This window comes from Pristiophorus japonicus, chromosome 6 (assembly GCF_044704955.1).
Source record: "Pristiophorus japonicus isolate sPriJap1 chromosome 6, sPriJap1.hap1, whole genome shotgun sequence".
Classification (NCBI taxonomy): domain Eukaryota; kingdom Metazoa; phylum Chordata; class Chondrichthyes; family Pristiophoridae; genus Pristiophorus; species Pristiophorus japonicus.
The window spans coordinates 173,145,954-173,162,679 of NC_091982.1; the positions used below are offsets into that span (position 1 = coordinate 173,145,954).

General features: G+C 44.8%; 1 protein-coding gene across 2 annotated transcripts in view; it reads right to left on the bottom strand.

The window, feature by feature from the left end:
- Positions 1-879: 879 nt before the first annotated feature.
- The window catches only part of LOC139265866 (ubl carboxyl-terminal hydrolase 18-like), a 104,105-nt gene continuing 88,258 nt past the window's right edge, over positions 880-16,726 (bottom strand). The window contains exons 10-12 of one of the 2 annotated variants that reach the window (XM_070883382.1): positions 5,385-5,458; positions 3,226-3,277; positions 880-1,501 (exon numbers count right to left, since the gene is read on the bottom strand). In XM_070883382.1, coding sequence (XP_070739483.1) covers positions 3,235-3,277; positions 5,385-5,458 — 117 coding nt within the window. In that variant the 3' untranslated portion in view covers positions 880-1,501; positions 3,226-3,234. The remainder of the gene's footprint in view (positions 1,502-3,225; positions 3,278-5,384; positions 5,459-16,726) is intronic. The other variant, XM_070883381.1, reaches the window with a different exon arrangement.

A 16,726-nucleotide genomic window follows, 5' to 3' on the forward strand; every position in this document is an offset into this window, starting at 1 on the left:
TTATTCCTGTCTCATTACACAGGATGAGATCTAAGACAGCTTGCTCCCTTGTAACATACTGTTCTAAGAAACAATCTCGTATGCATTCTATGAATTCCTCCTCAAGGCTACCCCGTGCGATTTGATTTGACCAATCGATATGTAGGTTAAAATCCCCCCAGATTACTGCCGTTCCTTTTTTACATGCCTCCATTATTCCCTTGATTATTGTCCGCCCCACCGTGAAGTTATTATTTGGGGGCCTATAAACTACGCCCACCAGTGACTTTTTCCCCTTACTATCTCTAATCTCCACCCACAATGATTCAACATTTTGTTCCTTAGAGCCAATATCGTCTCACAACTGCCCTGATATCATCCTTTATTAACAGAGCTACCCCACCTCCTTTCCCTTCTTGTCTATCTTTCCGACTTGTCAGATACCCCTGTATGTTTAATTCCCAGTCTTGGGTACCCTGCAACCACGTTCCTGTAATGGCCACCAAATCATACCCATTTGTAATGATTTGTGCCGTCAGCTCATTTACTTAGTTTCGAATGCTGCGTGCGTTGTTCTGGGAGCTCCGTATGGGAACATGTCCTTGTTGGGACAGGTTTCTATGTCAGCCTAAAATAAACATTTGTGCTGTGCCAGCAGCAGAGTACAAACTGGTCATGTGCTACCATTGTTTGACATTCACTAGCAAATATGTATTTGTTTAAGAGAAGGTTGGTAATTAGCAGAGCAAGTTATCGCTTGCTCTCTTGGGAAAAGAAGCTACTCCACAGCAAGCTGGAAATTAACCCATGGTCAGAGTACAATCATCATCTGAATACATACAAGAAAATATCATAAATAAATTTCATATTCAATGATTCACAATTAAGTACACAAAACAATGCACTATACCACAAACAGGAGTACAAAATGTAACAAACACTGATTTAGTTACATTAATATATTTAAGCATTGGCACTTCAAGTTAAGTGTTTTACAGATCCTAATACAACATCTTTTATAACCATATAGTATATAAAAATGCAAAATCTACTCATACACTTTTAATACAGTCCCGTTAATGCCTCTTGAAGTCTAACCTCACAGCAACAAGTTTTGCTGTTGAAGGTCCATGTTCAAACCTTCATCAAAATAACAGTGTTCACCCAAAAGGCCCTTCATGTGTAAGTCTAGACAGTGAATATTGACTGTTGTGGTGGGACATTGGAACCAAGTCCCATACCACTGCCAACACAAGTGCTTTCAGCAAGGCTTATTGTAAAACAAGTCAGCAGTGAAACTCACCCTTCCCATAATCTGAGAACAGTGAAGCCAATAGTCTCTTCCATTTCCAACAAACTCAGTGCAGGCCAGGAGCCATTCGAGGATTCTCTGCCACAGATAATTTGCTGCAACCCAGCTTAGAATTTTAAGCCTTCATTTAAATTTAAAAAACATTAAGAAAACTAACAAGTTTTGAAGATCTGAAATGTTGTGATGTCTTGGTAGGAGTAAGCTTCCATCCTATTCAAATCAAATCAGAAGTTTTCATTGTAAAAATAAAGTCTTGTAAATTCTCAATATATCTTTTTACATTTTCCAAAGTATATTAAAGTCACAATTTAAAATTTAAAAGTTCTGTTTGCTCTGGATTGTTTCACTGCCATTTTCCTATCTTCTTGGTTAATGTGAAACTATTTTTAATGCACCAGTGCTTCAAAATTAGAAAACCTTTTGTAATTTGGTCATCCTGCAGTTTTGATTTTGTACTTTATTCCCCCTCATTTCCACATGGCACATTCATGAGTTAATGAGAATATATTAATGTCTACAAGCAGGCAAGACATTTCATTGAAAAAAAAAGATTGACAATCTATTGTAAAACCATGAACCCATAACTCAAAGTCGACAAAAGAGGGCCTTGATCCCCAGAAGGACAGCAAGGTCTATCTCCTTATAGTGAAGGGGAATGATAGTCAATCATCTCGATAGTCAATATTTGTAAATTACAATGGACATCCAGGATGCAGAATTAAAAATTAACTCTACATGCTATCTTATAGGTGAATCTCATTTGTCTGCAGCTCCTGTACAGGTAAATTTCTGTTTTACAAAAGGTAGTCTCCCCAGGGCAATGCATGGTCACTCCTCCTGTGTTTTTTTTCTCCAAGTCCTAGTAATGGGTTTATTTAATTTGAAATATTATCCATTCATGTATAACGGAATTCTGGGTCAACATAGGACAGAGTTCAGACGTTATATCCAAACAGGCTTCCTCGGCCAATGACCTCACCAATGTAAAACCACATCACAATTTCGGTGGCAATCAGTGTGTTCCTCAGGGCATCCTTCAATTATTTGCTTGTAACTCCTGGCCTTAAACGATGCCACAAGGCCCTTATGTTGCCTTTGTACTGAACCTTCCACACCAAGGCTGCAGTGAGATTTTCAGCGCACTGGTGTTAAAGTGCAGTACAAATCTAATGATGCATGTCCAAGTGATGTTCTGCCATTCTGCAAATTTTTCCTTTCAATTTTTAAAAATCTCCAGTGGCACAGGTAGTTGTATTTTAGCTAAGATAGGAATTAACCAGAGACAGAAGCTGCCAATATTTATGTTTGAATAGCCATGCATAGAGGTCTTCCCACCACACCTTCCCCCTCTCACGACAGAGCAATAAAATGGGCAATGTAACCAACCTTCATATTTGCATCACTGCTTAAGTTCTATTAGTAGTAACATTCTAGGTGTAATGTAACCACAGCACTCTTTACAAGTCTGCCTACATGCAACTTTATTCATGGGTGACTTGACGGAATGCATTTAACAGGGTTTTGCTGTATTCTCAGTACCAAGTGCTGCTAATTAACTGGGGTGAAGATGTAAAAATGACTAAACACTGATAGTTTGAACTTAATGGCCAATACCTACAATGCACTCTAGAAAGTGTCCCGTAATAATAGGTCTGATTATAACCTAACCCACCCGTAGAAACGGGGCCGGTTTGGGGCCAGATGTTTGGGGTTTTACACCCTGCTTGATTTTATGCTCCAGATGGGTTAGATTAAAATCAGTGCTAAAAATAATGTACTATAATACTGAGGTTTTGGGGAGAGACCTTCAATTATGAGGTAAATAGCACTGCAAGAATCATATACTCAGTAAGAATCGTATTAAATTGGTTTTGAAACCAGGATTTATTTTGTGCATTTATCATAAATATTTCAATAAGTTATGAGTGACTAACCTGATATGATCAATTAATTCTCTTATAAAAAAGAAGATAAGCTGTTTCGCCCCTAAATAGAATGATAACTTTAAAAATTAGATAGCACATAGGAAGTCACATTTATTTACGTGCAGTCATAACTAATACATCATCATTACAAAGTTACATCCAAATGTCAGGGCAAGGCTTTCTAATGGTGGTAGCATGAAAAAAAACACGGAGGCTGTGATTTTCAGCAGGTAGGTTGGTTGGGTGCGGGGGCTTAGAGGCAAGCAGGAACCAGAGAGGGGCCAGGGTCCCCGTAGGCCATCTGATTTTACCGGCAGGGCCTAATTTGCAGCTCAGGCCTCGGAGTTCTGCCTGCAGCCAGCCTGCTGGAGAGGTTGGCTGACTGTGGGTGAGCAGGCCTCAGTCAACATCGCCGGTCTGGGGGTCGGGGATCATGGGGATAGCGATCGGGGGGAGCTGGGTCAGCGATTTGGAGGGGGGTGGGTTCGGGGACAGCCTCATCATTAACAATAGGAAATGGAGGCCTGGGTTTGGGGGGGGGGGGGGCGGGGAGAAGGGGTGGGTCTGGTGGGGTTCCTGGCTCCAGGAAGTAGGTATAAAAGCACTTACCTCCTGGATGCAGCAGTTTCCGCCATGGCTTAACTGCCAGGTTTCACTACTTGTGAGAAAATAGTCCCCATGCAGTTAAATTTAAAATGGTGGGAAAAAGAGAGGCTCCCAGCCTCATTACAATATTTTAAATTGAGGTAATGCCCCCTGGTCGCCCGCCCATCTGTCCCGCCTCTGGGCGGGTTGGAGGCGGGATCAAGTTGGGATTAACATTGTTAATTAACTTCCTTCACGCTCCAAACCCACTCGCTTTTTTTTAGGGGAAAATTCCGGGCTTAGTGACAGCTTAGCAATTTTACCATTCTGTCTAGTGTTGGCAACAAGAAGCTACCACTGGTACCTGATGGAGTGAGTTGGTCAGGAGGGAAAACATAGAAAACTGAGAACGTGCTACTTTGTAGCTCCACATATCAACCACCAATTGGAAGAGAGTTTCTAAATGCCAAAAATGGTACTAAACCATGTGGGGTCCACCATGCCCACATTAACCTTAAATATCCCCCAAAACACCAACAGTTACAAGCATTCCTTGGACTAATTTGAAAATAGCTGGCGGTCATACACATAACTGAATAAATCACACAGCCTGTGTTGTTTGAAAGTAGCTTAGCTCCTCCCTCAAACTTTGCAGACGACTGATAAAACTTGCAGTATTTGTACTGAGTTAAAGTTGGGGAGATTACAAGCCAATATTTTTTAAATTCCTTATAATTAATGACAATTAAAGGAACCTCTACCAATCTAAAAAAAAGACTTGGATTTATATAGTGCCTTTCACGACCTCCGGATGTCTTCAAGTGCTTTACAGCCAATGAAGTACTTCTAGAGTAGTCACTGTTGCAATATGCGAAATGCGACAGCCATTTGTGCACAGCAAGCTCCCACAAACAGCAAAGTGATAATGACCAGATAATCTGTTTTTGTTATGTTTATTGAGGAATAAATATTGGCCAGGACACCCGGGATAATTCCCCTGCTCTTCTTCAGAATAGTGCCATGGAATCTTTAACGTCCACCTGAGAGAGCAGACGGGGCCTCGGTTTAACACCTCATCCAAAAGACGGCACCTCCGACCATACAGCACTCCCTCAGCACTGCACTGGAGTGTCAGCCTAGATTTATGTGCTCAAGTTCCTGGAGTGGGACTTGAACCCACAACCTTCTGTCTCAGAGGAGAGAGTGCTATCCACTGAGCCACAGCGGACACATGAAAAAAAAAATCTGCACCTTTTCACAAATATTTATTCACTATTATTTACAATTTCTGCACAAAGCATGCATTTATTTTGTATCATGTGTTTTTGTACATTTCTGGTTTGGTACCTTTTATTGAAAACAACTTGTGTGAAAATTTTGCTTTACAATACAACCCATAAAAGTAACTTTTTTTCTTACATTCCCAAACCTTTCTGTGGAAAAATCATAGAAATTTACAGCATGGAAGGAGACCATTTCGGCCCATCGTGTCCACGCCAGAAAAATGGTAAATTCCCGAAATGTGATAATTTTACATTTGTAACTAAATTTGTCTTGAATCCAACGCATTGCAGTAAACTTACATTTGAAATCTATTTAGGCCACAAGAGGAGCTGGGTGATGATCCAAATGTTGTTGTAACATCTTTCCATGTTGCCTATGAGAGCAGAGATAAAGAGTATTTATAATAAAAATGAACTTGCACAATCTGAAAATCCAGGTACAACAGCATATCGCACTGACATAACCCATTCTTTTGACAGACAAGTGGCTTGAACTCATCTGTCAGCTTCCTTATTCCCTGACAATGCAATTTACATGGATATGCCACAGCTTGTGTGTGCCATTTGTGACGGCTATCTTTACTGCAAAAAACGCATTCATTATACCACACATTGTGATCTTTAAATTTGGATTTCACGGAAACAATGGCTGTGATAGTCCGAGGCGGGTGATCTCGGCCCCGCTGCTGACTCCATCCCGGCCTCTGAAATGACTTTCCGTTGATTGGGCTTGTTAAGCCCGCCCAGCAAGTTTACCAGCCAATTAGAGGAAGCGGGTCTGGTGATGTCATTTATGATGCGCCATCAGCCAGTTTCCTTAAAGGGACCGTGTCCAAATTTACTTTGACAGTTGTGCTTTGTCAGTGTTTTGCAGCATTGACCAGCACTGCACAAAGGTGCACGGCTGCATCCAGGTCCTATGACTCCTTCCATATGCAAATGGAGGAAGTCATAGCGTGCAGGGAAGTGCTCTTCCCTTCCTATGGGCAGAAGAGACCAACACAGCCTGGTTGCATATTGCACAGGAGGGCACAAGCAGGAATGTCGTGAGAAGGACCTGGTTGCAGTGGCGCAAACCTTTCAAAGTTACTGCAAAGTCACACTCAACCTCATCCTGCTGTGCCACTCATCACATCCCCATCACTCTGCCTTCCCTACCCTACACCTGCACATCCTTACTCACACCAACTTACCTTGCACCTCCAGCCATCCATTTCTATCTACATTATTACATCTCCATCTCACTAGCCAGCCCTCACACTCACCCTCATTCTAGTGCAATCATACCAACTAACAACACACAAGGGTAGGGACTTGGGTGTTTTCGCCACTGTTCATGTAAAATTTCTATTAATGTGCCACCAAATATTTAAATCTTTATTTTCAACACTTTACGTTCTTGGACAGATTTGTGTGCACCTTTGGAAATGGCTTAATGAGTTTGAGCGAATAGTGAAACATAATGGCACCCCCCACAATGCTGATGAGTGTGAAAAGGAATGGCTTGGGCATTGTAAGGATGCTTTATGTTGTTGGTGTGGGGTGGTGCCAACCTGGTGTATCATGTGGCAGCCAGGGTGTACAGCATCAAGTGAAGTAAATCTGACCATGGTGGGGCCATCCATAGCGTCCCGGTCAGCAATGTAATAGGGTGCTGATGCTGCACAGAGCTGAGGGTATCAGGTGATTGTGGAGAAGATTGGTGCTGTTTTTGGTACTGCTGGCGTGCCTTGTGCGGCTGGTGTTGGGAATGATCATGCTGGGATTCTGAGGACCACGGTGAGAAGGTATAAAGGGCACCCATGCTGATGAACTAGATGGCAGGTGAAGTAGAGATGACAGAAGCGATCTGTCAATGGTGAGAGAGATAATGAGGTCAGACTGGATGGAGAGATATGTAAAGACTTACAGCATGCTGAATCTGTTGTGGAAATGCATTGAGGAAAAGCTTGTGGCTGAGGGAAGATATCACTGTCAGCTGGGAGCTTTGACTTAACATTTGAAACAGCCAACTCATCAGCTGGAGCAATGGCCATTGACTTGCAGCCTCAGCTTCACGGACGTGGTCTGGGCACGGCATGAAGTCTGTGGGCGAGCTATCAAATTCAAAATTTAAGTTAAAAACCATTGGTAAGTGGCTGTAAACAAGCCACTAATCATTTATATTGCCTTCCCCAACGCTGCTGGGTCTGCTCAGCGCTGGCAGACCAGACATTGGGAAATGCAGGTGAGTGTGTTTTGACAGCGGGTTCTCAACCCACTGTCAATCAAATCAAATTTCACTGCCGACTCACCACTGATCCTGTGCTCTGAGCACTGGCAGAATTCCGGCCAATGTCACAAATGAACATATGGCGGCGGGAGGGGTGAGAGAAGGGGGGGTGGGGGTTTCATGGAGATATCATCAGGAGAATTCCACAATGCAGAACATGTAGTTGCCATTTAAAGTAATGATGACAATAAACCATGGAATATGATAGCACTTGTGTCACCAACTATAACACCACTTTGCCACTTTTGAGAGATATAAATCATATTCCATGACTTCTCATTATACACCCTTTGATGGTAATTGTGGGAAAATGGACAAGTGCCTATGTCACCTGTTATATATGCAGACTATAGACATACTCTCAGCGTAGTCACTGTATAGGTGCATAAGATGGAGACTTGTTTACCTGATGAACTCTCAATAAGGTTTACACTGTTTATATACACACTAGAGGGTGCAACTAGTAGAGACCGGGGTTTCCTGCCCTGGTGGCAGGGGCTGTATAAAAGGGGAGCCACCATGCAGCTGCCTCAATTTGGAGTTACGAATAAAGGACCAAGGTCACGACAGTTTGAGTACAACACATTGCCTCGTGGAGTCATTCATAAGCACATTACAAACATAATAACTGGTGACGAGAATATGGACTTTCATGCGATTATGCCTACCTTTGGCACACTAAAAGACTTCACAGAGGATGGATTGGGATGCCTTCACGGAAAGGCTCGAGCTATATTTTGTGGAAAACAACCTGGCGGGGAGACGAACGCATCGGCGGAGAAGTGCAAGGCTATACTGCTGACCAGTTGTGGGCCCGAGGTCTACCGCCTCGTCAGGGACTTGCTGGCACCCACGAAGGCCAGGATAAGACATACGATGAGCTGACTGAACTAATTCACGACCAACTAAAACCAAGAGAGAGCATCCTCACGGCCAAGCACAGATTCTACACTCACCGCAGACCTGAGGGCCAGGAGAGTGCAAAATATGCTGCCGACCTCAGGAGACTTGCAGCACCGTGTGATTTCGGTATGCACCTCAACAAAGCATTGCGAGCATAGGAATTGGCCACGAGGGCCTCCTTCACAAGCTTTTAGCTGCTGACACCACAGTCAACCTGCAGAAGGCCATCAGCATCAGCCTGGCGTTCATGACCTCTACCTGCTGCACCAAGCAAATCAATGAACCTGTGGACTCAAACCTGGCAAGTACTGTACACAGAATGGTGCCTTTCACAGGCAAGACTGTAGAACATGGCTCTGCCCAGGGCAGAGAGCACAGACCTCAGGGTTCCAGAACTCAGAGTCCGCCGAGGAGCACCATCGAGTAGCACCATGCTGGCGTTGCGGAAGAAACCATAGGGCTTACTAGTGTCAGTTTGCTGAGTACGTATGCAAAGCCTGTAAAATGAAGGGCCACCTCCAGCGTATGTGTAAAAGAAATACGACTCACTGTCAAGCAGAGGAGTCGGTAGATGACTTTGAATCCAGTGGGGAGTATGATGACTTGGCCAGAGAGGCAGCTCAGCCCCAAGAAGTGTATGGAGTGTATACCTGCACCACTGATTATCCTCCAGTGAAGATGGAAGTAGAGATAAATGGCGTTCCAGTTTTCAGGGAAGTGGACATGGGAGCAAGCCAGTCAGTGATGAGCCAGGATGCCTTTGAGAGGCTATGGAACGAAAAACGACACAAGCTGGTTCTAGTACAGGAAAAGTTGCGCACCTACATCAAGGAGCTGATCCCAGTCCTTGGTAGTGCGGATGTAATTGTAATCCATAATGGCGTGGTGCACAAGTTACCTCTGTAGATTGTTGCAGGTGATGGTCCAACGCTACTCAGAAGAATGTGGATGAGGAAGATCCAGTGGAAATGGGAAGACCTCTTCACTCCAGCAGTCGATGTCCCCAGTGTTCAGAGGCAGAGCAAAACCTCACCTTCACTTGGGCCAGGCACCATAGAACAGACCAGCGCAGCACCTGAGGCACAGACCATCCATCATGACTGCGTGGCAATGATCCGACCGGAATGACCTAAAAGTACCTTCCTGGCTCCAGTGGCCGGATTCCTGGGGAGGAAGATCAAATTCACAGGCACTCTTCCAGCTTTTGTGGCAGAATCGCGGGAGTGAAGGATCAAGGCAGTCGACCTCGAGGACAGAGGCAAGATGGCGTCCCTGCTGCGGCGAGAGGCAGTGTGGCGTGGCAGGGTTCTCTTAAAGGAGACATGCAACCAACTGAACTTAAAGACATTGTATGCATGGCAATGTAACGAACTGATTAAGAATGTAAAGAACAAAATGTTGTTGCGAGATGTCGGGAATAGAGTGTCCCCAAAAGTAGCAAGCCAGCAACCTCAGGAGGGTGACGGCACTGATCCGGATACCCTGCCCCAGGTCTATCCCACGCTGCAGGCACCCAATGGCATTATTCGCCACGGACCTGGAAACGAAAACGGTGCCAATACGCGCAGTTGGCCGCCGTTGCCCACCACCCGGGTGGAGATAGTGCAGCCCCCAGACCCAGTCGCTATCTCGGCCATGTCCGGGAGCAAAAGGTCAGAAACATTGAGTTCCCCAAACGGGACCTGGTACAGCCAGGTTCCCAACACCATTAGAGAGCAGGCAGAAGATTCTGCAGCCCTCAAAGGAGTACAGGGAGGCCACACACATCTGTGGCTCTGCCCACCACTAGGCAACAGCAAAGGCCCTGAGCCCTGGCAAAGTGAGCGAACCAAGCACACCCCGCTAGCAGGTGACGCAGTGCCGCCATCAGACGTCTAGGACCCCGTCCGGTCGCTCTGGAACTAGCGTCCTCGCATACCTGTACTGCTACCTCAGTACTGACCATGAATGCAATCTACCCAATCCTGGCGCACGACCGTAAAATGAAACGAATGTTAGTCAATGAACCAAGGTGTCACGATACAAACTAAAAAAAAAAGTTTTTTTCTTCCTTTCTTTGTACTTGCACAGTGTCTGATCCTGTATGTTAATGTAACGGGCCAGCTGCATGATCTCGCTGAGGGGGTTGGGGGAGGGGGAATGGATGTATGTAGCCATGGACACACATGGATCACACCGAGAACCCACTGGAACCTTCACTGCATCATCGAACCTCCAAACTGGTAACCACTACCCAACGTTGTGGCAAAAGGGCTTTGGGGTTAACAGGAAGAGAGCCAAGCCAAAGCACAGCCAAGATGCAAGGGCTATTGGCACTTAAGTCTGGGGAGAGCTAAGCCAGAGCACATAGTGCAAAGGTAATTGACAAAGGATTTGGGGGAGAGTGATGTTATATATGCAGACTATAGATATACTCTCTGTGTAGTCACTGTATAGTTGCATAAGATGGAGACTTGCTTACCTGATGTACTCTCTAAGGTTTACACTGTGTATATACATGCTGGCACCACTAGAGGGTGCAACTGGTGGAGACCAGGGTTTCCTGCTCTGGTGACAGGGGCTGTATAAAAGGGGAGCCACCATGCCGCTGCCTCCCTCTGGAGTTACGAATAAAGGACCAAGGTCACTACAGTTTGAGTACAAAACTTTGCCTTGTGAAGTCATTCATAGGTATATTGCAGACATAATATCACTTCTAGTTACTGGAGGCCCATCAGCTGAAAATCCTAAATAAGACCGATACAAGAGAGGTTCTCACATACAGGTGAAATACAATCTGAGGAATCAACTATGCCCTAGGATTGGACCAAGTGTGATGTATCCAAGTTTGCTGACGATACAAAGCTAGGTGGGACAGTAAGCTGTGAGAACACAAAGTGTCTGCAAAAGGGATAAAGATAGACTAAGTAAGTGGGCAGTAAGGTGGCAGATGGAGTATAATGTGGGGAAATGTGAGGTTATTCACTTTGGTAGGAAGAAAAGAAAAACAGAATGATTTTTAAATGGTGAGAAACTTTTAAATGTTGGTGTTCAGAGAGATTTAGGTGTACTCTTGCAAGAAACTGAGAAAGCTAACATGCAGGTACAGCAAGCAATAAGGAAGGCAAATGGCATGTTGTCCTTTATTGCGAGGGGGTTGGAGTATCAGAGTAAGGAAGTCTTGCTACAATTGTACAGGGCCTTGTTGAGACCACACCTGGAGTACTGTGTACAGTTTTGGTCTCCTTATCCAAGGAAGGATATACTTGCTTTGGAGGCGGTACAACGGAGGTTCACTAGATTGATTCCTGGGCAGGCCATTTAAGACAGAGGTGAGGAATCTTTGGAATTCTCTGCCCCAGAGGGCTGTGGATGCTGAGTCTCTGAATATATTCAAGGCTGAGAGAGATAGATTTTTGTAGTCTATAGGAATGAAGGAATGTGGAGATCGGGCGGGAAAGTGGAGTTCAGGTTGATGATCAGCAATGATCTTATTGAATGGCGGAGCAGGCTCGAGGGGTCGTTAGGCCTAATCCTGCTCCTAATTCTTCTGTTCTTATGATTTTGGAGTTTTTAAAATGATTGCAAGTTAAAAGTTGAAGATAAATTTTAATCAGTCATGCTGGAAAACGATTACATTTTGGTTAGAGGGTGTAGAGTTTAGGCACCGAACTTTGCATTAAGATACACAAATTGGAAAGAATTTAAGAAAGCTACATTTATTCTCTAAGCTAAAATAACTAACATGAAATACCAATAAATCATCTGCCTCACAGTGTTACCCTGCCTGCTCCATGTGCCTCAGACTCCACTGCTCCACCTAATCTATGTGCTGTACAGTCCCAAGTCCTTTTTGTCAGTCTCAAATTGCCCTATGGCCCTTTGGTCTATTTTCCAGATTTGAAATACCACTGCCCAGCATGACAGCAAACATGTTGGCCTGTCTGATGCTGGTATCCACACTGTACACTCCAGAGCTCACCAAAAGCTTGCTTGTATCTGTCCTATAATACCAGCTACATACTGATCAGCAACATAATTCAATTAACAAAAGAACAAATGGTGAGGGTTATTATGTCTACAAAGGAATTCATCTGATGGCAGACTGCACTACAAGTGGTCAGGCACTGTCTACAAATAACTAGCCTCAAAGCATCCTGAACAATAGGATCGATATTTTAGTTTAAAAGTCTGTGGGGCTGAAATTGGTCGATACGTAAGGTCCACCCATTCCACGGCGGCATGTCGTTTTATACCGCCGAGACCGAAGAGGACAAAATTGGTCAAATTTTTTCGGCAATACGTCAGTGGTCTGCATCGGACGTTATGTATCCTAATAGTCGATCCAGATGCACTCTGTTCGATGGGCAGTGCAACACGGAACTGCGTCTGCGCAATTTATTTCCCCCGTTTTTTTTCACACAAGCGTTTTACCCACGATTGAGGGTCAGGGGTCACCTGCGCATGCGTAGGGAGTTGAAGAGGAGAGAGAGAGAGAGAGAGAGCAGCAAGGTAGTCGATGGGCAGTGAGTTTAAAAATACATAGCACAGTGGAAATATATTGCTAATAACTAATAATTCTTCACTTTGAAGACAAGAGATATTTAACAAACCAAAATTCATAGCAGTAAAAAGATCATGCCAATGTTAAAAAAGACATTAAAGCACAGGAGAAGTTGAGGGTGCCTGCCTTCGATGAGACGAAGTTAGCTGCCCTTCTGGAGCACCTAACAGAGAAGTACTCCAAGCTAACCAAGGGTGGTCATGGAAAGCCCCCCCCCGCCCCCCACACCAAAAGGAGTTTCTTACTGACATCGAGATCCGTGCCCTGTCCCTGGTTGGGGATAGCAACCATGCCACCACCGACATTGGAGCTGACCCACTCACACAAGATGGTAAGTTGAATACAATCCAGTCTGTGTTGTGGTCCCCTCATGTCATGTAATGTTACTGTAACTATAATGTTGGCCTGATGTAATGTAATGAACGTTTATTGAACTGTAATGTTGGCCTCATGTAATGTACCGGAATGTTGGGGAAATGTAACACAATGCATATATGTATTCTGTCTGCAGTACTACAACAGTGGTGGACATTTAAGACAGACTGCGATAAGTCACTCTACTATGTACTCATGTAACCCTGACCTCTCCCCTGGTGCAAAGCTTTTTAAATGTTGTTTTGTACTTCCAGACTCAGATGATTCAGGCCAGGAAAGGGGAGAATAGTCCCAAGGGTGGTGTACCACATGGGCGTGGAAGGGGCAGTGGGCGTGGAAAGTAAAGGGTCTTTTAAATGTAATTGAAGTTTTATTTGTAAAAGTTTATTAAAGTTGTAAAAGTTTTGTTAAAGTTGCTATTGTCATGTATGTATGCTTGGGGTTACTAGCCACCAGGTGGCGCGACTGTCAAAGGTCATTGGGCTGTACGCACGTGTGCGCAGCCCAGGTATAAAAGTCAAACCATCATGTAATGTAATCATTTTGGGCCCTAATGAAGCAGAGTCAGGTTTGTACCTGTGTTAGAATGAATACTGTAAACTATCAAGTTATTACATACATAACATTTGGTGACAAGGTAACTTAAGAACCTTCGCATTGCAAAAATGAGCACAATTGGAATTCTGGCGAAATTCGTGGAGGGAGAGGACTGGACAGATTTTGTAGCTCGCCTGGACAAGTACTTCGTGGCAAACAAAATGGAGAAACCCACTGACACAGTTAGACGCAGGGTGGTCTTCCTCATGGTTTGCAGTCCGAAAATCTATGGACTCAAAGAATCTTCTCTCGCCTACAAGTCCAACGGACAAGGACTATGAGGAATTGTGCGCCTAGGTACGTGACCATCTGAAACCAGAAGAAGGCATCATCATCTCACAATATCGATTCTACAAGCACGTTCATTCTGAGGGCTAGGATATGTCGGAATTCATTACCGACCCAAGACATCTAGCTGGACCATGTAAGTTCAAAAATGCGTTGGGAGACATGCTGCGGGAATTCTTTGTAATCGGCATCAACAACAAGGTGATCCTGCATAAGCTACTAGCTGCAGAAACGCTGCACTTGAGCTAGGCCATCACGATTGCAACGCTAGCTGGGGGAGTGGGTGGGGGGGGAAAAGTCATTCACTAAACTGGATCTGACATCGGCCTACATGACACAGGAGCTGGTCGAGACGTCGAACAAACTTACGTGCATCAACACTCAAAGGACTGTTTATCTACAACAGGTGTCCTTTCGGAATTCGCTTGGCTGCAGCCATATTTCAGAGGAACATGGAGAATCTACTGAAGTCCGTCCCTAGAACCGTTGTGTTCCAAGATGACATCCTGGTCACAGGTCGTGACACCGGCGAACATCTGAACAACCTGGAAGAGGTTCCACATCGTCTGGACAAAATGGGACTCAGACTGAAACGTTCGAAGTGCGTCTTCATGGCACCGGAAGTCGAATTCCTGGGGAGGAAAATTGCTGCTGACGGCATCAGGCCTACGGACTCGAAAACCAAGGCCATCAAAAATGCACCAAGGCCTCAGAATGTGATGGAGCTGCGTTCGTTCCTTGGTCTACTCAACTACTTCGGTAATTTCTTACCTAGATTGAGAACTTTATTAGAGCCCCTGCACATGCTGCTAAGAAAAGGCGACAACTGGGGTTGGGGTGCGTTTCAAGACAGAGCTTTTGAGAAAGCTACTAATCTATTTTGCTCTAACAAGCTGTTGGTACATTATGATCAGTGTAAGTGTCTAGTATTGGCCTGTGATGCTTCGTCATATGGAGTTGGTTGCGTGCTCCAACAAGCTAATGAGTTGGGCAAACTACAACCTGTCGTGTAAAAGTTTGTCAAAGGCGGAAAGAGCCTACAGCATGGTAGAAAAAGAAGCATTAGCCTGTGTGTATGAGGTTAAAAAGATGCATCAGTACCTGTTTGGTCTTCGGTTTGAACTGGAAACAGATCACAAGCCACTCATTTCATTGTTTTCGGAAAACAAAGGTATCAATACCAATGCATCGACCCGCATCCAGAGGTGGGCGCTGACATTATCTGCCTATGATTATGTCATTCGCCATGGACCTGGCACCGAGAATTGTGCCGAAGCACTGAGCCGTCTGCCGTTGCCCACACCGGAGGTGGAGATGCCACAACCTGCAGACCTACTGTTAGTCATGGATGCTTTTGAAAGTGATGAACCCCTGTCCCGGCTCAACAAGTTAAGACCTGGACCAGCCAGGACCCGATATTATCGGTTGTAAAACGCTGTGTCCTTAGTGGTGATTGGTCTGCCATACCCAAGCAAATGGATGATGAGACCAAACCTTACAACCGTCGCAAAGACGAACTATCCATTCAGTCAGATTGTTTACTGTGGGGTAATCGTGTTGTTATGCCCAAGAAAGGCAGAGAGAAATTTGTACATGACCTACATAGCACTCATCCCGGTATTATCATGATGAAAGCCATTGCCAGGTCTCATGGGTGGTGGCCTGGAATTGACTTTGATCTGGAATCATGTGTGCATCAGTGCAACACTTGCATGCAGCTATGTAAAGCACCAGCGGAATCGCCGCTAAGTCTGTGGTCATGGCCATATAAACCATGGTCCAGGATCCACATCGATTTTACAGGTCTCTTCCTGGGAAGGATGTTTTTAGTTGTGGTGGATGCAAATTCCAAGTGGATAGAGTGTATAATGATGTCATCCAGTACATCCACAGCTACCATTGAGAGCCTTCGTGTCATGTTTGCCACTCATGGTCTGCCCGACATCGTTGTAAGAGACAACGGACCTTGCTTCACTAGTCTGGAGTTTCAAGAGTGCATGAAACTCAATGGTATCAAACATGTGAGGTCAGCACCATTCAAACCCGCAGCTAATGATCAAGCAGAGCATGCTGTTCAAACCATCAAGCATAGTATGAAACGTGTAACTAAATGTTCACTGCAGACTCGCTTGTCACGCATATTGCTTAGTTACAGGACAAGACCGCACACGCTTACCAGGGTCCTCCCTGCTGAACTATTGATGAAGAGAGGTCTCAAGACCAGGCTCTCTTGTCCACCCTGACTTGAACAATCATGTTGAATACAGACGTCAAAGTCAGCAGTAGTATTATGATCGCACTACCGTCACACGCGACATTTCTGTTAACGATCCTGTGTATGTTCTAAATTATGGTCAAGGTCCCAAGTGGATCGCTGGTAGTGTTACGGCCAAGGAGGGTAACAGAGTGTTTATCGTCAAGCTCAAGAATGGGCAAACATGCAGCAAACATGTTGATCAGATAAAGCTATGGCACGCAGATGAACTGGAACAGTCTGAGGAAGACACAATCAGTGACCAACCAACCTACCCTGAGTCATCAGAGGACTCTGCTGTCATCAGTGAATCTAAACTTTCAATCCCTGACATGGTCATTGCCACTCCCATCAGATCGGCTACCCAGCCCCCAGTCAGAACAGACTCAGAACACTCGCCCAAGGCTGGA